Source organism: Cyclopterus lumpus, chromosome 22 (genome assembly GCF_009769545.1).
Source record: "Cyclopterus lumpus isolate fCycLum1 chromosome 22, fCycLum1.pri, whole genome shotgun sequence".
Lineage (NCBI taxonomy): Eukaryota > Metazoa > Chordata > Actinopteri > Perciformes > Cyclopteridae > Cyclopterus > Cyclopterus lumpus.
In genome coordinates, this window is record NC_046987.1 from 11,254,761 (window position 1) to 11,281,617 (window position 26,857).

Genomic DNA, 26,857 nt, shown 5'->3' on the forward strand with positions numbered 1-26,857 from the left:
AAGGCAGCATCAATCTCCTGGCTCCTGGGTGTGTGCAGGCAGTTCAATCTATAGACCGAGGGAGAGGAACCAGGAACATCTCATCGTGAGTCCAGCTGTGCTGTCATCTGTCACTTTGTTTGAAAACCCCTTCTTCACCGGACGAGCCGAACATGGGAAACTGTCCGAGCTAGTTTCTGAAGAGGACAGATTCACGGGGGAGCTGTGCTAAAATTGCCAGGTTAGTGAATGCTAGCTCCCCACAGCCTCTCTGGCCAAGCTTTAGTTGCCTTTCAGTCAGTTGCTTCATCTTTTCGCCAACGAGCCGCCGCCGCTGGCCGTCGTTAGTTAGTTTGAACTCTGTGGATATTTGGAGGTGGTGTGACTCTGTTCTGCCGGATAACGTCGGTCAACCTTGTTAGCCAGCTAGCTTACGTTTCCTAATTGCATGCCAACGGTTAGCTTCGCAAATGGTCTCTGCCCAGCTTGCTAGCTAACGTTAGCATTGAGGTTAGCAAAAGGGGCTCAGTGTGCGTGGTCCGCTGATGCTGCTCCACGTTAACTGAGTTATTACGTTTGAAACTAGAACATGTGTCTAAGCGAGGATGGCTGTGTTTGAGTAACGTAACGTCTCGCAAACCGGAGAAGCGAACTTGAGTATTTCCTTCATTGTTGACTGTTGTGAGATTAACGTCATAGTGTGGTTTCCTGTTTTTCGCCTGTCCAGGTTGAGTCTTCAGCCACTCCATTTACCTCCCAGAGAAGGAACAGGAGTACAGTGGAGATGCAGACTTTCCTGAAAGGCCGGAGAGTTGGCTACTGGCTCAGCGAGAAGAAGATGAAGAAGCTGAATTTTCAAGCATTTGCTGATTTGTGCAGGTATGTGGCTTTGACACCAATCCAATGCATCCAGGTCAAGTGATTGTAGAGCAGCTAACCGATACATCCACACAGTAGGCCTACCTTAATGGATATCACAGTGAATTAAGAGATATACTGACATACGCTGTACTTCCTCTTAATAACTCGGTTGCAAAAGGGACTAGTTTATAAGGCCTCAGGGCTGCTGTGTTTCTTTTCTTTCAGCTGCAATACAATACAATATAGTAAAATATGTACGCATGCCCAAAGGGAAGGTTGCACAAGTCACTTTAGTGTATTTGACTTTGTTTGCTATTATCTTGAGTCCGTGCCTGTTGAGACATAGTGGAATGAGGGAATGTGTTTCGTATGATGGTTCTTAGTTGCCTATGGCACATGTGTTACAGGACAAGCAGATATAACAGGTGTTGTTATTTAGTTAATTGCCCTGAAGCATGAAACTCTAAGGCATGTGCTGTTGAATTGAAGAAAAACAAATGGCCTGTTATCTTTATTTTTAAACCAAAATAAGTGCTCTTATTATACAGAATTAACTAATACGGTATCTTATATTGATTGTAATTGGAGGCCAGTCTTGGCTTTTTGTCTCTCGTTGTTAGACGTTTTATTTATAGATAAAAAGGGGAACTTATCTTTTCAAATGCAAAGTCATAATATTCATTTGTTCAAGGGTGTATTTTGACCGTAGCAAGGATTTGTTCTCCAGCCTTGAGAGGGGCAGCTATATGAGGGTTGTATGTAGCTTATCCTTCTTCAGACCAAGTCAATTGTTATATACGGTTTTATAGAGTAGAGCATGGATTTTCTCTGCCGACATGATTTAGGTCACTGAGTTACATTAGCTGCTTTACAGTATACTATATTGGGGAATGGCTCCAAGGTATGGTCGCAGCCTTATCATCTTTAATTGCAACATTGCCTAACTGCCTTTGATGTATGAGGGCCACGGTTATCATGTAAACGCAAACGATGACAGTGACTAACAGTGAGAGAGAATGGAGAAAACATTTTATAGTGTTAAGTCATTTGAATAAGCAAGAATGTGGCATGGTAGGTCAGGTAAGTTGTCAGTGCACATTATAGCAGGCAATTACTTCCTACCTTTTTCATGAGGGTTGTTGCCTCACAAAGCAACCTGTTTGAGCCAGCACAGATTACTACTAATCCACAAAACATTTTTAATCTCCTCATAAACCTTCAAGTAACACTCCCCTGTGCTCCCTGCCTGCATCCCGCCAACCCCTGTCTACAGGAAGAGCTGGACTGAGGGCTGTTTAATATGAAGGGCGGGGACCAAGTGTTAAGAAGGGGTAATTGTGGGTAAAAGTCAGATGTATTTCCTTTTTACAGGAACAACAACAAATACTACCCCATTTAAATGTGGGTGTATCATGTTTATGATCACTGCATGATCACATCACTACCAGTCAGCCACTGAAACTTGTCTTCTGTTTCTCCTTTTCCATGACATATTTCCCTTATCATGTACCATGTTAGAAAGCAAAAGTTAGAAATCTAAGATTGAACTAAAATAACCTTCCTATGTGCGTCTAAAGGTATTTAGCCTTTATTGGAGGCACAACTCCCCAAGGGTGTCAGTTTTATTTGTGAATGAATGATTTCCTTGACAATATCATACTCTTTGAATTTCATTTCCTGCACCTTGATTTCACTTAACAGATAGATATAGGCAGGCTTTTTTTTTACTTGTACGGCTGTATGATCAAAGATAAACCTAATGTTTCACCTTAACTGACCGGGTCACTATGATACTCTAATAGTGGCTGAACAGGTTTTCTTACTTTTGTCAAGTGGTATGCAGCTGACATTGAATGCTTCAGTGTGGAGTCTGGCCTGTCTTTTGCAGCTGGACTAAAGGGATTCCTGCTGGTCAGAGCTACTTTGATTTATGTTTGTGTCCCATGGGCTTGCAAAGCAATTTAGAGGCTTCTTACTGACTCTCATAAATACTGATTTGGTAAGATTCAATGCCCTCGAGAACAGCCAGCCCAAGCGTCTTTTGACACAGTGACAATATTGTCACTTAGTCCAGTCAAGGCAAGGCCACTCTACGACAACAAGTGTGAGCTACACGCTCTGTATGTCTGTAGTCTTTCACCCAAATGATTCAATTTACTGCAGTGATTGAGAGACTTTTATTATTTAAAACCTGTTACGAGTATGGCTTTAAAATATGTAAATAAATTATTGTGTTGATTTCAAGGAACAGACAAAGTTTAAACAGCCTTGATCTGCTTCTCTGCTGGGTCTTCTCCTTCATCCCTTCATTCGGCTGGCTGTGTAACTGTATAGGAAAGCAGACAATCTGCATATCTGAGATGGGACAAAACTAAAGGCCCCATTCACACCACACGAAACACGCCAGCTGCAGTATTAAATATCCACATTGTTATGAAGCAGTGAATGGATACTCTGAGGTTACCATGGGGCTGCTCGCTCAATAACAACTGGTTGTGGTGCTGGACTAGTTTTGTGCTCATTGTAAATTTTACGGTTGGCTTAAGTGTGTGTGTGTGTGTGTGTGTGTGTGTGTGTGTGTGTGTGTGTGTGTGTGTGTGTGTGTGTGTGTGTGTGTGTGTGTGTGTGTGTGTGTGTGTGTGTGTGTGTGTGTGTGTGTGTGTGTGTGTGTGTGTGTGTGTGTGTGTGTGTGTGTGTGTGTGTGTGTGTGTGTGTGTGTGTGTGTGTGTGTGTGTGTGTGTGTGTGTGTGTGTGTGTGTGTGTGTGTGTGTGGTCAAAGACAAGGAGACAAGTCCATGGCCCACATGTACAGTGTTGTGCTTCACTACGTTATGGTCATCTCTGCCAACAACTCTGCTCATGTAGTCGTCTGCTGGTTGCCAAGCAACACATTTTTATCCAAAGACTAGTATTTCTCTACCGTTTCTTTAAAAGTAGAATATTCTCCAGCTTTGAGATGGGATCTTTGTATTTTAGTTACTTTGCTGTCCTGATAAAAGACAAATCTCCTGAATAAGTTGACTCATTGTTTATTTGTTTTTGACCTAGACACAGAAGGACCCATGTTATCACTAACTCGTGTCTAACTGTCTACAGTGAGTTTTGAGTTTCTGTTTTCTGATTGGCGCAGTGTGCGATGTCACTTAAATGGCCCGTTTGAGTGACACTCTTTTGATTGACCCATTTGATTTGCATGGCCCATTGATCGTCAGTTATGTGATTGGCCACTGCAGTGTGGCGCTGGGTTTTGTTTCCCAAAAAGTTGATCCTGTTTCAAGTTTTTGCAGCAGGCTGCTGCATCTTTTTCAGCATTCCCTGCGGTTCCCAACGCCACATTCCAAACGCACTACACGCATTCAAATGCATGGCAGGACTGGCGTTGTCCCTGCAACACCTGATTTGTTGTGAATGCGCTTTATGGAGAGGAACTGTTTTTTCACATTTACATAAAGAGTAAAAGGAACCATCGCATGATAAAGGGAATAAATCAAGTGAGAGCAACTAATGCAAATACCTGTTTTACAAAGCTTGTATTTTATAACATGAAAGTAAAACAGAAATTGAAGTGTGCTTTCTTGTCAATTTAGTGTATCAAGTAAATACATAATATCTTGTAGTTGAGGTATTGTCAATGCACAGCAGTGTCTATTTATAACTGACTACATACATTTTTTGGTAAAACTATTGACCCTTACTTTTGTCTTTTTTTTTTTTCAGGAAAAGAGGAATAGAAGTTGTTCAGGTAAGTGGACAACATTTTGGTATGATACTGTTGTTATTGTCACAAAAGCAAAACTGAGCAGTCAGTCATTGAAACATTTACTGTATCCCTTTTATGTATTGAGGCAGAGTCTAAATTATTCTACTGTAAAGGACTGCAAGTTTGTTACGTACCACATACTAAATGTAGTATTTTCTGTCTGAATGGATCATCAGGGACAATTCACCAGACAAGTCCATTTTCATTTTTACGCTGTGAGTGTTTAGTTTGAGTGTGTGTGTGTGTGTGTGTGTGGTTTAAACGCTTGGTAGTAATTGTAGAAGTAACCGTATCACAGTATCCAATATCAATCACCTACACCAACAGCTATATTTCTTATTATATAAAATTAGAGAAAAACAGGCCCCATGGGATCTAAAAGCTGCTGTCATTAATGGATGTTGGACACAGCACACGTTGAGTAAGTAAACACAGCACATATAGCAGCATAGTAACAATTGTTATTAAGTCTTGGGAGCTCAGAGTTGAGTACTTGTCAGTTAAAGGGCTTTCTGTAGTTGAGGAGCAAATCGTCCTACCTCAGCCTCTTACTCTGTTTTTCTTTTTTTAATTCTGTCTTTTGTCTCCCAGAAAGAGCCTTGTCCTGGGAATAGTCCCAAAGTAAGCAAGGCTTTGTTTCCCACTGTGCATTCAGTCACTCCTGGGAGAGTAGTTCCTCACAAACCCTCAGCTTGGGGCACCCAGGGACTTTAACAGCCCTCTGGCCTCCACCATAACTCTAGTCAGGACTACCTGTTGCCCACTAAGTTTTACTTTTACTTTTTAGTTTGGCCAATTGAGAAAGCTCAGTTTACTTGGCCAGAGATATTTTTAAATTCACATCGGTGACTGTTGGCCGAGATTCACTCAATGCCAGTCTGTGCCTGTACTGTCATGGTTGCTTCACAAGCGAAGATAATGGGAGCCGTTGTAATGCGTTGGCCTTGTTATACAAGACTCTGTACAAAGCTGTCTTCTCTTATTCCTCTCGTCAATTCAGAGCTCAGCAACCCTTAGACTTTACCCTAGACTGTTATTTTGCAGTCTGTGAAACAATATCTAATGCCAAGTTATGTATTTGAAATGTTATTCTAAAGATTTTCCCCTGTATGTCTTCGCAGTAATTATTTTGACCATATATTTTAAGCCCGATCTTACTGAAGCCTACATTTTAACCGGAAAGAAGATTAATTAATTAATCTCAACAAAGAAGAATAAGAAGAATGTTTTGTGAGAGTGGGATGCAAGAGTGATGATAGATGTTAGTGAAGAGATATCATGGAAAGGAACTGCTGGTACTTACCACAGAAAACATTTAGCTAAAACTTGTCTGGCACTACTAATGGAAATTGTGTTTTATTGCAAATTAGGTGTTCATTTTGAGTTCTAGTTGATGTTCTATTAATTTTGTAAGGCTTTAAAGGTGGCTGGGAGTGGTGCTGTGAATATCAAGTTAATTTAACCTTCTCTAGAAGGCTGGAGTAGAACATATTTGCAGATTTATTGAACCAACCGTGACCCTGTGGTCCGACAGAATAGCTGATCTTGATAATAAAAAATGCACCTTGGATATCCAAGGATAAGTTTATCCTAGGCTTTTTCTGGTGGAATAAACCATTAGTTAATGTTTACGTTCTCATTACAAGCTAATTCACTTGTTGGCTGTCTGTCAAAAGCACATATTTGTTGGAACAATGACTGTGTACTAGAGCTGAAATGATCCGCTGATTGGCAGAACCTGTTGGGTTTCAGATTGTTTTTCATGACGTTGTCACCTTGGGTTTTGAGACAATTTGTTGGCCATTTAAAAATTTTAGACCAAATGATTCATCAGTTTATGAAGAAAAACATCAACGATTAATTGATAATGAAAATAATTGTCAGTTGCAGTCTTAAAATCTACTAAAACAAAACGTAGAAAAATTGAAGTAAATTGATGTATAGATATTTCACATTGCACATCCACTTGGGAATATATGGTATTGGCCACAAGAGATTGGATGCTCCAGGGGGTTGGTAGTGGTTATGACGTCGCCCTGTGTGAACAGATCTTTGCTAAATCTGGCAGCCCCAGGGAGCTCATTTTGTATTTCCATTTCTAGTGTGGGAAAACATCTACATGTATACCCATCAAGACTGACAACTGAAAGAGAACAGATGGTTCTTTTGTTTGACTTTACATGATTGCTCCTTTCGCCTCTAGCATCTTTCCGCTCTAACTCTTCTTTTTTTTTTTTTTTTCAAGTATCCCATTATCACGCTCACCTTGTCTCTACTTTTCATCCCTCCAAGCGCGCTCTCCCTCCTCCAAGCGGTTTTGCAGCATCTCATCAATACTGACCCCTTAGCCCTGAGCTCCTGAGAGCCATCCACCCGGGGCTCTGTACATTAGCTTGTCTGAATCACAGAGCTGATGAGATTAACTCACCAGGCTTGGCCTTGAGTAAGCCAATATTCGCTCTCCGAGGATGGAAACCCATCACAGCAAATGGCCATCGTTTGAGTGGGCTGTTCATAGAAAGTTATTGAGTTCTGTTTTTATTTTATGGGAAGTGCTTTGGAATGTAGTGTTAATATCCGTCATTCTTATATCTTATTCTTATATCCGTAAAAATATCCGTTTTTACTCTTTTATCTTATTTCTGTTATTATACTACTTGTTTTTTACTTATTACTGTGAGCAATGCTGCTGTAATCCTGTAATTTCCCCACTGAGGGACTAATAAAGGATTATCTTATTTTATCTTATGCTGGATCTCACCCACATATTGAATTGGGGCTTGACAAATAAGAGCTTGTCTTTAGATGGTATTTATTGGTCCTCCAGTGTACCACCAGCCAAAGAAAGACATTATTTGCAATTAGTATATAGTTGTTTTTTGTATTCCTGAATGAAGGTGGAGATGATATAAATTATATATTCATCAGTTTGACCCAGATGAACTCCATCGTGAATATTATGTTTTATCATCCCCTGTGATTTATCCACCTGTCAAAAATATCTTTAACAATGTTAATTATTGGTTGGAGGCAAAGGACATTTGCCTCATAACCTCCCAGTGCACAAACTAGTCTGCAGTGCTGAGGAGACAGCCATTAGCCTAATGAGCTGCCACTTTGACCCTCCATAGAGTTTTTTTGGTTGGAGATTCAGTCATGTTGATCCCCTCTCATGTTTAGTCTTGTACTTTATGTGAAGTGTGGCCCACAGCCGCAGTTTGTTTCCGACACATGTGTTTCTTTTACACTGGACGAGGGTGTTGAGTGTCTCACACCATACAAAATAAATCCTTCATCACATGTCTGTCTACACTCTGGGATAGTCTGAAAACAAAGCGAAAGGCAGGTGAGATTAGATCCAGTGGAGGACCACTAGAAAGAGACTTCTAAAGGATGAAGCAGCTCCATGGCAAAAACCTCACCAGGCACAGAAACAAATAACTGCTGCATACATGGGTTAATACTGTTTGTGTTCACCATATTTGTACATAATTATGTTGAAAACGTAAATCCACATGGGAGCTTTGTCCCTTTTTTTCTTTGCTCAAATTCACCATTCTTAGATGTCCCTGGGGTGTAGCTTGGGCCCACCATGGAGCTACATCAAAGCCGAAAATATATTGGCCCTGACCTACCCTCTCCCTCTAGGATCCAGCGTGTTTTCTATGCTGTCCATCACCACCGTGGCCCACTGCAAGCACTCAGTCCAGAGGGACTTGCAAAGAAGTCAGCTGACATTTCTGCTTTTAGCATTTAGCAGGACATCAGTGACTGCTGGGTCTTTGGATGAGCTCTAAAGCAGGGTCTACACACAGCAGAGCGTCATCCTCTGCGATGCGTCTTTGCCAGTGGGTGTTGACCCCCACGATGTAGCCCTGTGTTTGTGGAGAGGCCAGGCTGTGGAAAGGCCCTCTGTGTTATGGAAGCAAGAGATTAAAAGCCATGCCTCAGCGGCATACAGACACATTCCCTTCCACCCGGCTCTAGCTAGACAGAAAAGCGCCAACTGTTTTTTACCGACCTGCTGTACCTCACGCCACTGCGGAGACCCTTTCACCACTGCTGCTCCTACTGTTATAGACCCAGTAATAGGTTATCCACAGGTGATGGCACATTTTATCAGCGTTGACTTACCAGGATAGTGCTATTAATGTCATAGCTGCATGTTTGTGTTTTATGCATCTGCCATATGCCACACCTGTCTACCACATGATGCCTGATAAACCAGCTGGACTACTACAACGCTGAGTCACCAAAACGTCTGTTTTTTTTCTTTCTTTTTTCTACTTATCATACTGGTTATATTGGTATGTTGTCAATGCAGCATTGTATATCAACTCCTAAAACTGTCTGAGTACTTTTGAATATCTGACTCAGTGAGTCAAAAATCAAAATCCTAAATCGCCCACTGTCGTCACCACTAGCTTCTGCCGCGCAATAACATTTTGACAGAATGATTTTGCACTTATCTGATTTTGCATAAATCCAAAAATACAAAATTGCATATCCTGTGTAGTACATATACACTCTATTTGATGTGTCAATTCTTGCAAACCTGCTAACGTCAGTAGATATTTTCATCTTCATTGCCTTGCGTACATTTTTGCAGCTCGTGATGAAATATTACTTTTGAGTAGACGGGCATGTTTTTACAGGCAGAAGGAATGGAGTATGGTGGAAAATGAGAGCCCACAGCATTAGATGGGCAGGGAAACGCTTGCTATGTTGATGTATAGTGCATAATGAGCTCTCAAGGAAATGTGGCTAGACTTGCCCATTACAGGGTGTGTTGCCATTTCTTTGTATGTTAGGATATTGTATATTGTGTCGTATACATTGTGCATGCTCTACATAGAAAAGTGCATGTATCATGCCAAATCTAATGAGAACAATAAACATACTTCTATCAAAATATGGTCTCCCCGAATGCGAGTAGGACCTAAACTACATTTTGTTCTTCCTTATGAACCCTCTGGAAAGACCATGGTATCTTAGTCAACTGATATTTAACAGATCTACAGCTCTGTGCAATTGACTTGTCTAGGCAGGATCAAGGGTACGCAAATTAGTCATCTATCAATCACACTTCTCACAATTATTAACCAGGACATGTTCGCTGAACTGAGAGGTTGATTGCGTCCAACCATAAACCAACTGAAACTAGTTTACAGTACCTGCATTGATCCACACCAGTGTGACGAAGGTGTGGCCGCTCTCTGTTTGCGAACTCTATGGACAGTACAAAGGATAGTGTGGTGTCCTGCCCTGCTCTGGCTCATTTGTATGTGTTGCTGAATTATCTTTTATCTTTTGTCTGTAATGATCAGGTGATTCCCATTTGCTTATTAACTAATGAGTTTGTGACTGCATTACACATCAGCACCACTGAAACCTACACAATTAGCTCTATTTGACAGTCTTGAGGACATTGTTGCTGTTTGCGCTGGTTTTAGTTTCACTGTCTCTTAGTCCCATGATTTCATTTCATTTCACATATTCATAATGTGCTGTTAGATTATTTGTCACAGTAGTATTACTGCTGTTAGGATAAACATAGCCTACGGTTTTAGTTTGTCTCTTAAGATACTTTTACTCATGGCCTTATTCGGTAATAGCACACTTTGCCACGTATTGAAGGCTTCTGTATCAGTCTCTTGGTCTGTCTGTCCTCTCACACAACCATACCTCTCAAAAAAAAGCAGTCATAATTCTAAGCAACCTTGCGTATTCTAACTTTAAAAGTTGTCTTGTCTTGACTCTTTGTCGCATCAAACTTAGTCCTCATCAGCAGAGGACGCAACATTGGTTGCTAAAGCCTAGCATCTATCGTGTGTGTGTGTGTGTGTGTGTGTGTGTGTGTGCGCTGACCTAGATGAATCATATCCACTTGAAGAGCTGCTTTGACTACTTGTGAACTACTTAGCTAGTGCAGTCTTTTGGTTGCGTTAAACGAATGCTAATATGGCATTTTCTCAGAGGCTGACTATGCTCAGACTGGAGGCCTGGCCAGAGGGAGAGAAAGTTTGAAATTCATAGTAAAATAGCTGATGCCAGAAATAAAACCTAATGGTGAATAACAAACTCTGGCTGCACCAAAGTTAGAGCTATGAATAAAAGAAGAGAATTTAGAATCGGACCCAATGTTTTATAAGCAAAGAAGCAGAACATAACATTTATGTTTGCTTCATAGAGCAGAACTATGAGATTAGGATTATAAATGAGAAGAGCAATGGAAGATTGATGCTTTCCAAAAATGTGTGTTTTTCAAAAGTATTCTCCCATGTTCAAAAATATATCCATTCGATTGAAAGAAATAACTTAAATTGTCTTGGAGTTAAATGTTGTTATTCTGCAGTTAATGGTATTTACTGTTTTTTGTGTACACTACTTGCTTTGATTAACATGATTGTGCAGCTATGATTCAGTCTTGTTTGTAATTTCTGAACATCCAAGACTTTATCAGCAGTACTGCCTCCTAGCTAAGATGCCTGGCCAGTGCACTGGTGCATATTGTACAGCATAGGTATGAGTATAATGAAGCATGCCCGATATATATGATAAAATTCCCTCTTGCATTGTATTTGACATGCAAATAAGTTGAAAGTGGTTTGACTAAACAGTACGTATAGGGGAAACATCGTTTGACTTTGTTAACAGACTGCAGATAGCAATACTTAAGTGGCGGTAAAGGAGAATGTTGGGACATTTTAACGAGTTCTGACTTGAGGCCTGAACAAGCTGTGGGGATTTCATTGTTTTTTTTTCTTCTTCTTTTGGTCAAAAACTTGCCATACTGCTTGTGAGAACATGCTTTTGATTTTGTGTGAAGTGTGCTGTTGGCTTTACTGTTCTCCCCCTAAACGGCCCGAGACATAAGAGTTGATACACTATCATAGTTTTTCTGTTTAAACGTTAATAAAGTACAAATTTAAAATAGAGGTACATGGCATTACGTGAAAATATATACTACATAAAATAATAGTTAGAGTTCTTTCATTTTTATTTAACGTTATTGAGCTGGAATCAATCACATTTGCTTTTTTTTTTTTTTTTTTTTTTTTTAAATGACGTACCAAATGCAGTAAGTATCAAACGGCAGACACTCTTGGCTGGTTTTAAATTTAATGAAGGCTTTCTATGGATGATTGCTTCGGTTAACCTTTTCTAAATATGATAAATGAATACCTGAGCGTAGGGGTGTTTTGTGTGTTTTATTTTACCATAACCCTTGACCCACGGCTGTTCTTCTCCTCTTAGTTGGACCTCAGCCAGCCTCTGGAGGAGCAGGGTCCCTTGGACGTCATCATCCACAAACTGACTGACCTCATCCTGGAGGCTGACCAGAATGACTCACAGGCTGTGCTGCTGGTGCAAAGAGTACAGGTATGCATGCATCTTTGTCTTCCCTCATATCCCCTGAGTAGTTATAGGTAATGTAACCTATAAAGAAGAAGAAAGGTATGTGTACAGGATGGTTATTGATTCTCAATAATTGTTTGTTTGTCACATGTCTGTAGTACCAAGTATTAAAAAAAACTGAAACTGACTTATTCGTTGACCAGGTAGTTCCTGTTTGACTTTTTAGATTATTTTATTTATTAGATCATATTTTATTATTATTTTAACAAGGCACATTTCTTGCATGTCTGCTGGTGTTGAGACAACATTTAATATAAAAGAACTTTCACTTTACCTTCAGCAAACCTCAAATGATACCCAGCCCTTATCTCACACACTATTGACATGATCCAGTGATCATGTGGCCCAGCCACTGTCCTCATGCTTGATATGGAACTTTAGTTCTTCAGATACAATTGAAATGTAGAGAAAGGCGCAACACCTCTGGATACTGTTGTCTGTAATACAGCAGCACTGCAGGCAAGAAACATTTATGGATTACAGAATTTTGTGTTTACATGTAAATATATCAGATCAAAGAATCAAACAGAGAAAAACAAAGAGCCTTTAGGAACATAAAGGACATTAGCAGTTACATTTGATCATATGGTGAGTTATTAAACCTAAATGATGTCACTTTAAGTTCCCTAAGAGTTTTGTTTGTTCTTTCTGTGAACACACTTCAGAAAACTTGTGTGTGTGGCTGCGCCTGTGTATTCATTATTCTAGCAGTGTTGTAGATTGTGTGAAAATGTATTTTGTACCACCAGCTAGCTCTCTGTCTGTGTGTGTGATGTGCATTATTTTACTTTTCTTTCTCTCAATAGATGTTTATTAAAGTTGAAAGGTACTATAGTTTAAGTGAACAGTGGTTACTTTAATACAAGGCCCTTTACTTAATTGTAGCATTTCATACCCAATAATGGAGTGTAGTTTGTTGATCAATAATTCTCTATTATTCCAGTATTCGGTGATTACAGGGTAGCATAGACCTTCTATTCCCCCCCAGCTACGTCCTTCAGCTCCCTTTAGGGCATCCTCAGGCACCCAGTGTGTCCTGATCCTAACTAAATGTCTCCTCCCAGTCTGCTGTGTGCATTACATCTCTGAAGGACGTCATCCTGTAAGTACTCAAACCACCTGGACAGGTTTTTGTTAGTGCATAGGAACAGTGTTTTTTTTAGTCCAATATTGTCATTTCTTCACTCATCATTTAAAGCTTGTAAGGTTTATGTACCTGACCACATCTGTGATCTGTGATTACATTTTTGATATACCAGCATGTTCTAATATGACACATATTTGAACATAAATAACCTTTTTGTGGTAAGGGGAATATGCCTTGTGGTAAGGGGAATACTCTAATATACATTTTTATTTAAAACAAAAATGATGTACTCTGAGGTGTGATTAGTGCGCACAGCAAACTTGGCGCAGATATTATTAGGATGATTTTTTGAGCTGCATAATTATGGGTGCAGTGTTAATGCATTTTTTTTATTATCTTGATACAGATGCTTCAAATAAAGTTCTGGGTGTGATTCACACTGATGTGGTGAATCACACCCATCTGGTTGTGTTACTTAAAATGACTTTCCACTTCAAGTTTGATGCCTGTGACATAGTTTCCCCTTGGAAACAGATCTGCCTTGAAAAACGAAGAGAAAATGTGCAGCCTCAGCACCAACTCTCTCACGCCCACACTGACATGTCTGGCTCTTTTCCTCTTTAACACGTGCTCGCCAGTGCTCATCTCCATCTCACCTCCCCTTCTTGTCTATGTTTCAATGCATTGAGCAGCATTGCCTGTGAGATGCCTGCAAATCCTAAAGATGGGTCGCTCATGTCGGGGCAAAAACATTTGTTTACATGTTGAATGTTTGTATAATAAGAGCAGGATTTTTTTTTTTTTTCCACGCTGCACAAGTTTGTTTAATGTCTGATATTTACTTGTGTGTTTAAATTCATGCAAATGTGTATGACAGTGGTGCTGTGATGTCAACGGGCGGGCGGTTTGTGTAATGTGCAGTCCAGCCAGCTCCACCTGAGAGTGTTTATGAGTCAGGAAAAATTGCTTGGAAGGGACGGTTGGCAGAGAAATCCACAGAGCAGAGATGGAAATGCGGAGAGCATGGAGAGCTGCAAAGTGGAGAGGAGGTGGTGTGGGGACAGAGCCAGAGCAGAGCCGACAAGAGAATGGGGAGGGCAGTTATGTAAAATAGCCATGCAGAGATGAAGTGATGTAACCAACACAGAGCCGCTAGCATACATCTCATGCGCTCTCTCACTCATACACATATACAGAGTGAGGCATGTTGACCCTTCAACTCAGTGTTTGGATTTGTAGTTTGCCTACTTTGTTTGTTTAATATTTAACTGTGTGTGTGTGTCATGGCAGATGGTTGCTTGTGGTGTGAAGCCTCAGGGTACTGGTGTGCAGTCCTCCTTTTTGCATATTTTATTTCATATCTGTCCCAATTATTTATTTATTTTAATACGAGCATTATGTTAAAAATGTCTGTTTCAGGACTACATTGATGCCCACCCTGAGACCATCGTCCTGGACCCCCTTCCAGCCATCCGAACTCTGCTGGACCGCTGCAAGTCCTACCAGCTCATCCACAGGATAGAGAGCTGTATGCAAGGTAAGATGTTTCATGAAACGTTTACAATTTATGAAATTTGACAAGAAAATTAAAACTAAGTCCAAAATGGAGGAAGGTGTGACATAAGCTGAGATTCAACATGGTTTGCAATCCGTTGTGAGAAAAGAGTGGATGGTCCAAATACATTCAACTGAAAATAACCTCCTTTTACATATTGTCCAGTGAGTGAGCGGCCGACAGCTCAGGCAGACACTTTATCACCAAGGAGCACCACTTATTTCAATTTTACTGTTTTTTTTTTAGGTCCATGTATTTTTTTACATTTTTATTAAAATTAATTTAAGCAGGAAAAGCCTCATTGAGATTATAAATCTCCTTTTACAAGAGTGTCCTGGCCAAGACAGCAGTAGCACATTAAACAGAGTTTCAGACCTACAAACATGTATCTTAAACTAATTCAGTCTTATAGAAATGTTCAGTTTAGAGTTGTTGATTACAAGTTATTGCAATTCTTTTTTAAGCGCTGTTGAATTACACTGCGTAATACTTGGAAGTGTTTCTAATATTTTGTCCATCCCATCTATATTGACAGCACTGCAAACTGCAGCCTCCAAAATGTCCATAAAGCTGAATCAATCCTAAACAGTTTTAAAAACAAAATTCATGAAGGTAGAATGTACTATTCCATGAGACTGCATTTGTTTTAGCTAGATGTACGTAATAAACTGGCAATTGAGGGTTTTTTGCTGTGTCACTACCGTGTGACCAGGCTTACTTTGTGTATAAAGTCAAAACACTCCCATGTCATTGGTTCAAATGAGTTAAACACCATTAACATCCTTCTTCCTCTCCCAGTCCTTGGTATTATATAACAGAAGTTGTCTAATGTAATAAAGGAACTGTTGATTTCATGGACACTATCCTTTTAATATCATTTGATGTGTTACGTAAGGCAGAGTCGTGGTAACTGCAGATTCTGTCTTTCCTCTTCACTTCCGGAGGGGATACATGGATAACATATGACAGCCCTGTCGCCGCTCTCTTGAATTATGTTACGCGATGCTTCCGAGCAGATGTTTAATTCTTGTCAGCTGATATCATAATTTCTCTCCTCCCTCTCACACGACAAATGCACCTCTCCATTTCCCCCTGCCAGAACCCAGTATAAACTTGGCTCTGTTTAGGTTTCTCACTGATGGATCAGAATTTGCCTTTGAGTCAGTGCAACACCTTGCTCTGTCACGAGACCATAAACTAATCGGCAAGAGATATCTATTGGCTGGAGGCATAGAAAGGCAATGACGACAGGAACACATTCCCGACCCACACGCACTGTAAACACACCTGTGACTCATCCACATTTCCTTCAACCCCGTACATGGCAGGCAGGGGACATGAACCTTTAAATATTACTTTACTGATTGTCCATGACTCTTTGAGAGGCCTCAGTTTGGTATCAGAGGAACGGATCAGAGGTATTTCATGTCGACTGTCATTAGGTTCTCAAAATAGAACCACAAGAAGACGTCTTTTTATCCAAACAGACATGATGGCTGTTGCATAATAGTATAAGCTGCATCACTCTGCCTTACTGTGTGCATTAGGTTTGAAGAGGAAGATGGCTCACTGGCTGCATTTATAGGAAGCTCTTTTTTTTCACCTCTCTGCTTCCATTAATGCTCTCTGTTCACACTTAGGTTTTGCATACCTAACAATTGTGGCTAGTTTAGACACAAGCATGGAGTGTAAGCCATAATAATCCTACACCACACCACTGTGATTGTAGGAAAAACAGCATTAGTATAAATGGACTTTCTTCAGTCAAAGAAAGAGGGACTGAGAGAACTGGGTTAAGTTTAAAGTGGAAAAAAAGGATAGTGTGGAAAGTCTACCTAGCTTTCTTAGACACAGCCACTTCCTCCTCCTTATCAGCAGAGGCCATGGAGTCCAGAAGCAGCTGCCAAGGCAACCCAGAAAGCTTGCCATGCTTAATTCTGCATGACTCAGAATAGTACTCAATAGAAGGAAGCACTTGAGGTGCGTTTGTGCCTGTTCTGGAAACCTTATTCTATCACTTGAGTGGTCTCTCCATGTTGAATAACCCCAGTCGCAGTATATTTAGCTGTTGTACTCTGAATTGTTGAAATGGATTTGAACTTGAGTACAAAATTCCGCTCATCTTTAATAATATGTTTAATAGAAAATAGCCAGAGCACTAATGGGTCAGTGTCACTGATTCATAGTTGTGCTTACTGAAACTGTTGGCGCTGCTCTGTTGTCCGACTTGGTTTTGTGATTCCTGTGTTAGCCAGAGCAAGGTAACTGTTTATGTTACTTAGTGGAATCTACTGGTTCCTGTGTATGCTTGAGTTTTGATATCTTGGACTGTTTTTATAGACAGAAACCGTTGTCAAGTCAACTCTTCTATCAAGCAAATCCTCTCTCAATGTTTTAAGCTTCATATTCTCCAGCTCAGGATAAAAGGATTCTTCTGAATACAAAAAGGATTGCTCTGGATCAAACTGAAACCTTTTGGGGTTTATTTGCATATTATCTTTAAGGACCAACATAACAAGTGTCCCGTTTATGCAAGTGATGAATTTCATTCTGGCAATTGCATAGCTGCAACATGAGAAGAGGCAAACGCAGACTTTTTAGGACCACTTGTCCAATGAGCCAAGTGGATTTCCCAACTATTAAATGATGAATACCTCATAAAAGTAGGATTTACCTTTTTTGTGAAAACAATCACATTTTCTTTTTCAAAATAAATGATTCATAATTGTAATTGCAGTGTAAGCCTCTTACATATATTTATATATACTTACGATATTAACAATTGCATTACACCCGGTATGCAGCAAGAGAGGATGCTTTGGTTTCTAGGAAACATGCTCTAAATAGCAACAGAAGAGGTCAGCCTTCCACCTGAATAACCACTTTTTCTGAAGCTGAATATAACTTGGCACTGTGTCGTTCACAGCATGAAACCAGAGGGAAGATATGATCTGAATCTTAGGTGTTATAACTCTGTTCAAGAATTTTCTTATCTGTTCTTTCTCAGGCACATCAGTCGTTGCCTCGAAGTTGGGAGTTAATTTATTTGCATGCATGGATATGATGTAACAGACCAGACAGATGGTGGTGTGTGCAGCGGATGTCCCAAGGAGATACAAAAAGAACAAAACACAAAAGGCAGTGTAACTGGATAATGACATTTAAGAAGCATCTCATCGAGGAGTCCCGTAAACGTCGTTCTCGGCTCCGCTGGGTCTGCTGCGAGCACGCTGTGTTTAGACAGAGCCAGAGATTGATCCCCCCCCCCTTCCCTGCACCCCCTTATCCCTAAAGCATCATTCAAAGCCAAGTATGCATGCTATTACAAACTTGGCCACATTCTCTAATCCACCATTCCTCTGTCTCTTTATTATAAGTCCTTAACTTGGAGCATGAAAAGTTTTTCGTTAAGTTTTAGGTAATTTAATGTTTTTTTCAATGACAAAATGTAGCTGCATCAGGCTTTGGGAACTCAGTAATGTGGATGTTTTCCCTACCAGACATTATGCTGCCATTCTCGTCCTGGTAAAATAACGGCAGTGTAGTGAGCGTGGCTGTAACCAGTGCACAGATGACTGATGGGTAACCCTCGAGGCTTCCTGCTACCAAAAGTGACCGGTTGCTGGAATAGACCCAGCTGCACACGGAAAAGTTATAGAGCGTAGAACAAGTATTTGCCTGTGAAAGAGAATAACAGTATTCTGTGCTCTTCTGTCATGTAATAGCAAAAAATAGAAACATTTTAACCATGCAAGATCAGATGCTGATGCTTTTTTGAAGGGAGAATATAATAATTCCTATTCAGAAATGAGTTTTGTACATTGTGGTCAAAGCACATGTTCAGCTGCAGTGGCATAAAAAAACTGGAGGGCACAACGACAATGTGGATACGTGAATGATTATTCCAGGTTATTATGTCTTGGGTCTTATGTCCGTAGCTGTTATCATTTCTATCAACTTTGATAGCATTGAACTCACCAAAGTCATTGACAAGGTATTGAAACTTGACAGAATTGCTGCTACAATAGTCAGACAAGGTACAGTTGCGCCAGAATATTTTAAACTACTTTTGGTAGAGGTCCAATCGAAGAGATTGTATTTGGAAAATGTCAATAATAATCCCATATCCAATTGATCCTAGATGTTGATCTATAAACTCTGATGCATGTTTACAACATTCAGTTTCATAAGATAAGATATGTCTTTATTCACCCCAAAATAATCTGTTGGCCAGAGAAGCTCAGTATACAAAACAAAATAAATGTGTACATCATCATATAATATAAACAAAATCTACAGTAAAATAGAAAAAAGATAATATTATATGTATATTATATAAGCATTGAAAAGGTTTTGTTTACAGTTCCCCTTTTTCTCTTTCAGATAAGTGTATCTGTCTTTAGCAGTGTAGCTACAATACCCAGTATCAGCCAATAACCAGAAGAGCACATTGTAAAGCTTGAACAATGCTACTATTTTTAATTTATTTTTCAAATAATATCCCAGTTAATATCTAAAATGATCAATGAATTGCTTTGTTTATAATATGGCAGTATATGACCCTACATTTCTATTCCAGTTTAAAATATCTGGCAATACATTTTCTGTCAATTAATTAATCGACTAATTGTTCAAATGCTTGTGCAATATTATTAATATTCTAATATGATGGCCAAAACTAAGCCAGAAACCCCTTTTAATGATATGTCGCCCTCGTCACTATACTATCATGCAGCCCTATTACAGAAGCGTGCGTCCGTGCGCGCGCACACGTGTCGAATTTTCTTGGAATCTGCTTTTTGGCTTGACGTTGAAGATTCTGGGATTACTTTCGGCCTTTTGAAAAATCTCTTTTTGCCTCGTGCATCAGCTTTCATTGTGGGGTTTTCCAAACGTTTTTGTGTGTGTCTGCACTATCTGTCTCCGGTGGGAGCTGTAGATGTCAGTGGGGCCCAATGCTAACCCATAGTTCAACACTCAGCACTGGAGTTAATGTAGGCAAATGAGATTCTCCTGACCTCAGCACTAGCGGGGGCAGAGAGCCCTGCTACTGCAGAGGCCCACAGAACACAATGACCGGCGTGTTTCTATTGTGTTTTTGTCATTAGCATTTTGCCAGCTCTTGGTTTGGCCCCCTCACTGATTCTCTTTGGTGATATCTCCGACCAGCTGGCTTATCATCCCCATGTACCTACTGTAGAGGGGAGATTACTGAAGGCAGAACATTTGCTATAGATGCATCCTGAGCCCGGATATGGTGAAGTATGACGATACTGCAGGGTGTATTGGAACTGACGACCTGTCGCTACAGGATGTGATGTAAAAGATATTATGGAAACAAACAAACATGATGGGATGTAAAAGAACATGGTGGAGATGGAGGCTGAGTGATTTAACCTGACCTCAATTATGTTTAATTAATGTATGGCTGAGTTTATATTCTAATTGCACCTACTTTGTTGGCTGCTGTAAATCACGCCTGTCAGCCAGGTGATGCATCTGATGACTGTAATGTCCTCAGCTGGTTTGACCTGTTGTCTATAGTTCCTCATGCGGTTGTGTGTCTTCCTGTATTTCAGCATTTTCCTGTGTGGGTGTATGTGTGCTGTTTGAGAGCAGCAGAAGGGCCTGGCAGCTTTCTGCTTTATTTATTTGAACAGAAGTCATGTGTCCCCCCCAAGGCCTCAGATGGTCACCAGGATGGAATATAAATATAATTGTTGGTCCAAATTAAATAAGTTGTGTCTACATCTGCGAGAGACTCGTTGACGGATCTTGAGCGCTTTTTTTTTCAGACTACAGTCTGATGATCTGTCCTGAATCTATTCCTAAATAGGCTTTGGATGATAACAGACCAAATAGCTTTGAGTACTGCTATTTTAGCATTATTATTTGAAAAAAGTATATAACTTAAGGTACCTTGGACAGGTGAGACGGTATGTAGGAACATAGATCACCAGTCACTTTAGCTGCTCGCCAGAGAGCAAGGACAACTGACAATAAACCTATTTTTAAAGTTACTGTGTAGAAATATTGCCGGAATTTTAGTTTAAAATATTAAAAGAAAATTAACTAACATAATCAACAGACTGTGAAGACGTTACAGTGTTGTATTGTGTTGCAGAGATATTTACTGAAATTAGCATGTTAAGCGACTGGTGTAGTGTCTCGTGGTAATACCGGTTCCCGGGGAGGCGATAGTGAGTCACTGTAGCATCTTGTCTCAGTCCGCAGAGTGAAGAAGTAGAGCTGCAACGGCTCTTGTCAATTATATACACATCCTCCGCGGGTAGGACGAGATTAAGGTGCGAGTTGTTTTCCCACTTCTCCCAATTTAGATTTAGTCCACTAAACAAACTATCAAAGCGAGCATGGCCGTGCATGTTAGTGGAACACACATTCAGGTGGGTCGGCAACACACGTGAACATTATGCGATAGCGGTGTGATTTTGACCGGCTCTTAGAGTTTTAGCACATTGGTTGAATTGTGCGTATTCTTACTCTGCTGTCAGTTAGTAGTTGGCTTTTAAAAAATATATTATATATATATATATATATATATATATATATATATATATATATATATATAAAACTGATTTTGTACACTGAAGTGTAAATATCTGACATTTATTCTCCATCATTATTTCCTGTTCAACTGAAATTGGTGCCTTTGGTGTCTCTAGCTTTTTCAACTCCCTTTTACTTCTCTTTTTATCAGATGAAAGGATTTGCTCTCCTCCATTCATGGTCCTGAACACAGAGTGCAGCCCAGATGTGCTGGAGCATATCAAGAGGCAAGGACTCACATTCCCCTTCAGTAAGTGGGTTTTCTTCTTCTCTAGATATTGTGGACCTAAATCTATATTCCCTTTACATTACTTTGACCTGATATTGCACTGGTAACTACTAATTATACTTATATGTTGTTGTATAAACTGTGAGATTTAGTTTTTCTGCTTGAATTTTCATTTGTGCTTTACAGTATTGTACTAAGGTGGGTTACTGTGCTTATGTTTTTCTTGCTCTTCTTACTTCCTCAGTTTGCAAAACACGGGTGGCTCATGGAACCAACTCCCATGAGGTAAGAGGCCACAGGGCTCAGGTCACTCACACCCTTAAAAGTTTGTTTTGTGTGAGCAGGAACTCCTTAAACTCAATTCCAAACAAGAAAATCAGTGTTACAAGTGTTGTAAATCATTGCCTGTCAGCTCAAATCAATACGCTGTCAGGCTGGCCAAATAGTCTTCATTCCTTCACACTCTCAGCATTGAATTTAGTTAGGAATTAACTAGACTTGTTGGTTTGGACACTTATTTTAGTTGATTAATAGATTAGGCGTGTCATTTACTCTCTGTCCTCCTGTTCACAGATGGCCATAATCTTCAGTGAAGAGGACCTGAAGGACGTGAAGCCCCCTTGTGTGATCCAGAGCTTCATCAACCATAACGCAGTGCTCTACAAAGTGTTTGTGGTAGGAGACTCTTACACTGTGGTGGAGAGACCTTCACTGAAGAACTTCCCTGCTGGACCGGCAGGTGAGACAGACAGACAGACAGACAGACAGACAGGCAGGCAGAGATATCTAAGGGCTGGCACACAGGACAGACTGTAGAAGTTGCAAGTTTTTTTCCAAATAACCCAATAAAAGAGCTCATAAAATGGCTTTATAGTCCTTGTGATTGGACCTATTCACCCTTTTAAGGGCTGCAGCATGGTGCAATTGAGTTGTGTTCTGTTGATACTGTTGACAATATAGGAGGAGTGGTGTTTTTCCTCCATAAACATGTCAGAAGCCTTCCCCATGATGCAACTGTGAACACAGGGTTGTCCCCTGGCACACATGACTCCAGTATTTGCATGTAATACATGAGAGGCCCTCATGCAAAGTAGTTTTGCCATCAGTGTAGTTGTCTGCTTTGTGTAGCTCTACAGAGAGGACAGTTGCCTTTCGCCTGGAATGCTGAGCGGTGCAGCTGAAAAGCACAACCCTTGTCAAACGCATAAAAAATTTTTTTTTTAAACATATCACACGGTTACATCTGAGCAGCATTTCATTCAATGTGCTCGGTAGCCCAGACCTACACGTCGGGTTTTGTAAGTGGAGGGAAAGGCCAGATGAAAGAGTGAGGTATGAAGATAAAGAAGTTTGGAAAGATCTTAAAGATAACAGAGTGAGAGACATTCTGTCCCATCCGGCGGTCCTCCCTGTGCTTCTGTCGACTTATATTGGTGTCTGTTCATCCAGTTTAGGAATGATCGAACACATTTGCCACAACCCCTCTACAAGCTGAGGGGCATATTTATTTGGACAGTGGTGGACTTTACCCCCCCCACCCCCCCCCCCCCCCCCCCCCTTTCCTTCCCTCCAACACTCTAAAGTTAATCATCACAATGGTAACAGAGAAAAAAGGGGCTATAAATTCAGAAGTTCATCCTGTCACATTCATCACTTCTTCAAAGAAAATCCAGGGTCCCAACGGGCAAAACAACTTACATGCTGATGAGTTCGTAGGTGAACACTCAACATGACGTGGTGAGAGGGTTGGATGTTAATACTTCACACCAGGGGGGTTTGGTTTTAGGTTTCTGTTTCTTAAAGATAATCATAAATCAGTAAATAAAGACATTAATTAAGTCAATCTGTGGTTGCCTCATTGCACTGTGTAACCAGTTAAGTTCTGCTGCCACCTACTGCCAGAGATGAGAAATGTATGTAGATGACTGCACTCGGAAAACATGTAGTCAAAGCTCTTTAATATTCAACCTCACCTTTTTTCCTCTGCCTCCTTTTCAGACAGGAAAGCAATTTTCTTCAACAGCCACAATGTTTCAAAACCAGAGTCGTCCTCAGACTTGACCACGGTACGTCCACAATGTCACAGACTGCTATCCCATGTAATTTGTACGAGTTTTGTTGCTGATAATCTTCAATATTGTACCTTATCTCAGAGAGAGAACGTAGAGGGAGAATCTCTGCCACCCAGTGACGATGTCATCAGAGAGTTGTCCAGGTCATTGAGGCAGGCGCTGGGCGTGTCCCTGTTCGGCATCGACGTCATCATCAACAACCAAACAGGCCAACATGCTGTCATTGACATCAATGCATTCCCTGGTAGGTGCAGCCTCCCATCCACAGGGTCGGGTTCTATTTTATGTGTGTGTTATGCCTCCACGCCAACGACAGCCGTGACCGTAGACATTATATTTTCGGGGTTGTTTTGTGCAACCAATTCTATGGTGAACTGGTTCATTCCAGATCTCCAATTTAAAATAATCAAGTCAGATGAAATGGCATTTCCGTCTGACTATCATTCTAGTAAATATACTAGACTGTACTATACATAAATACAAAAACAGCTTGCATGTAAATACGAATATAACCCTTGTGAGCATTTATATATATATATATATATATATATATATATATATATAATACGACCAAAAGTTTAATTAGCTAAACTGACTGATGTTCTCAGGTTATGAGGGCGTCCCGGAGTTTTTCAATGACCTCCTGAACCACATCACCAGTGTGCTCCAGAGCCACAACCCAGACTTCCCCCCTGCCAGCGAGCAGCCCAAAGGCCTGCCGGTGAGCACCACGGTATCTAACGCCGCCCAGCCAGCCCCCGGCTGCTGCAGCATGCTGGGAAAAGAGGCCAGCGGCAGCCCCTGGATCGTAGAGGGCGACGGAGGGCTGAAGGGCCCCCGTCAGAGACTGGGCTGCAACTCCGCCATGTCCCCCAACTTCCAGCAGCACTGTGTCTCCACAATAGCTACCAAGGCTTCCTCCCAGTGACTGATTCCCTGCCCCCACTCTGTTTGATCCCTGAACATAAAACGGATGACAATGGTGACAATAATAATTAATAATAATCATAATAATTATGATGTTAATGATGATAATATATCTAATCAAAAAACAAACCTTTTCCTATATAGTTATTGAAAATGATGGTGATTGAGTGTAAGCTTTTTTCTCTCTGCCTTTTTTGTATTTTTTGTTTTGTCTAATGAGACTTAACAGTACTGTAATGTGAACTTTTGGGAACTTTTGCCTCATAGCTGATTTTTATTTTTCTCTCTTGTGTGAGTTCTCTGTAACAAAAGGGTCCAGATGAGGGAGCTAATGGGAATGGCTGAATCAGGACTGGAGAAAGATGTGCCACTAGACGTGCAATGTATGATCCCTTGTATCTCACACACATTGACACACTCACACATACACATAGGTACGTTTACATTGCGACGGACCGTGCCAGTGATGTGTGTTTGTCTTCTGATCAAAAACACGGACTCCGCTGCAAAAATTGACGGGGAGAAAAGGTGGCTGGGCATTTGAACATTACTCCACAGATCCTGGGCTGCTAAGCGAGTGTGGCCAACTGACTCCAGAGGACATAAAGATAGTTTGGGGTTTTGTTAGTTTACACAAACGGGTAAGCCGTTTTACTTTTCTGAGTGCCATCAAATTTGCTTTGAGTGTAGGAAGGATGCCTGCAGAAAAAAAAGGTTAAAATGTTAGAAAGAAGGAAGTACATCTCCATGACTACGTGACCAAGTTTATTTTTGTTTCTAGGTCTTTGGGTGCTTTACTGTATGTCAGATGCCGGATATTAGGTGTTCAACAAACAAAACGCGTCCTTGTTAGACTACCAGTCGCTCCGGTGCAGAGAGACGAGGATCACATTCCTTTTCCTGTTTGTGGATGTTTTCAGAGAATTCCATAATTTTTCATAATTCCAGTGGGATCTTGTGACATTTGTCATCACTTTATGGGTTTGTAATCTCCTTAAACAGACACAGTTCTCCACATGTCTTCAATGCTTGTATCTAATGTGAGCAAACTACTCGCCTGAAGCCAACTTGACCCATCACAAAACGTGGGGCTGCTGTGTTAATACGATAATTGTTAATCAAAGAATCAATTATTCCACTAAAATCAAGGTAAAATGTGTCTTTGAATATCTACTTATTGGGTATTAATTATTTTTGATATCATTAAATGACCACAATTATAGATGATTGAGAAATTTGTTTAGCTTTATTATGTCTATCATTTGATTTAGTTTCACTCTAACAGCACTTTCTTACAAAATGTAGTAAAGAAACCTTCGGTCCAGTCGGTTCATTTGCTTCATGCTTAAATTCTCTGACCTGTCTCCTGTTCCAGCTGCTGTATTTGTGTCAGATGTTGAAATCATTTGGAGGGGAAGTGAGGGAGACATGTTCAGATCTTGTTCCCAATGTTCACTGTGAGATTTTTTTACTCCAATTTTGTTAATATCTTTGTCCTGATATCTACTAAGAGCAACTTTATTTTATTGAGATTTTATGGGGAAAAGGTTTTATATAAATGAAATGAAAGCACTGGGATGTTTTTGAACAAACGGTGGATATTTTACTAGAGGTATAGTAAAATGCTGGGTCGGGCTGTACAGGTGGTGTCAAAGGCACAGACGGGCTTGTGGTTGATGCTGTTGTCTCCCTCTAGCATCTAGTGGGAAGGATTGCCAACCTGCAGATGTGTGCATTCCTCTGAGCTTGCTTCTTCTCTTGTCCCAGAGAGCTTCTTCTCGCCGTTTCATTTCCTCCATCAGTATCCGAGGGAACTGACTGTCCTCTTGCGCGCCCTGTGATCGTAAATAATAGTGTCGGCGCAGCCATCTCACCAGCATCTCTCTGGGACAAAAGAATACCAATGATGTTCTAAAGGTTGGTCTTCACTAAACACATCGTATTGGGAGAATATTTCCACAATGCGATTAATATCCTGTGTTAATTTCGCACAATTTAAGTGTGTTGTGAAGCAACAATACATTCAGAATGTAAAGGTAATGCAGCAGATTCAGGGGAACTTTTCACATCCTTCCCCCCCCCTCATCTAGAAAAAGGGGGGGCGCTTTGAGTGTGTCCGTTACAGCTGGAAAGGCTGATATCTGTGTACACCACTATCTTGTGTCCTATGTTGTGTTCCTTATTGTGCTTCTAAATGGGAAATAAATGGTTAATCCTACCCGTGGTCATTTCTGCCACCCAGGCTGTCGTGCTCCCAGTTTCCACCTGGATGTTTACTTCTTGGGTGTCTTGTACAGTACGTGTATATATGCCTCGGCTTACATCCGTACAGTATGTTTTGTATCGGTTCTGTAATTGAAAGGAATCCACAATTGTGACCTTTAATTAAACAGCCAAACCA

At 40.5% G+C, this 26,857-nt stretch overlaps 1 protein-coding gene across 2 annotated transcripts; it reads left to right on the plus strand.

The window, feature by feature from the left end:
- On the plus strand, positions 1-26,674 carry itpk1b (inositol-tetrakisphosphate 1-kinase b). Of its 2 annotated transcripts, none has more exons than XM_034562773.1 (11): positions 1-85; positions 707-858; positions 4,558-4,582; positions 11,858-11,983; positions 14,526-14,643; positions 21,380-21,478; positions 21,702-21,742; positions 22,031-22,196; positions 23,456-23,523; positions 23,611-23,773; positions 24,138-26,674. In XM_034562773.1, exons 2-11 carry the CDS (start codon positions 764-766, stop codon positions 24,455-24,457), a joined length of 1,221 nt encoding a protein of 406 aa, XP_034418664.1. In that variant the 5' UTR covers positions 1-85; positions 707-763; the 3' UTR covers positions 24,458-26,674. The 2 variants fall into 2 exon arrangements, with proteins under 2 accessions (XP_034418664.1, XP_034418663.1); XM_034562772.1 differs by having other exon boundaries at positions 2-220.
- The last annotated feature ends 183 nt before the right edge of the window (positions 26,675-26,857 follow it).

What these genes read in the sequence shown, in the direction of transcription:
- itpk1b (XM_034562773.1), top strand. Translation starts at nt 764, where the DNA reads ATGCAGACTTTCCTGAAAGGCCGGAGAGTTGGCTACTGGCTCAGCGAG. An exon ending in GAGGAATAGAAGTTGTTCAG is followed by an intron (nt 4,583 to 11,857) that starts GTAAGTGGACAA and finishes TTCTCCTCTTAG; the next exon opens with TTGGACCTCAGCCAGCCTCT. An exon ending in CGTCCTCAGACTTGACCACG is followed by an intron (nt 23,524 to 23,610) that starts GTACGTCCACAA and finishes ACCTTATCTCAG; the next exon opens with AGAGAGAACGTAGAGGGAGA.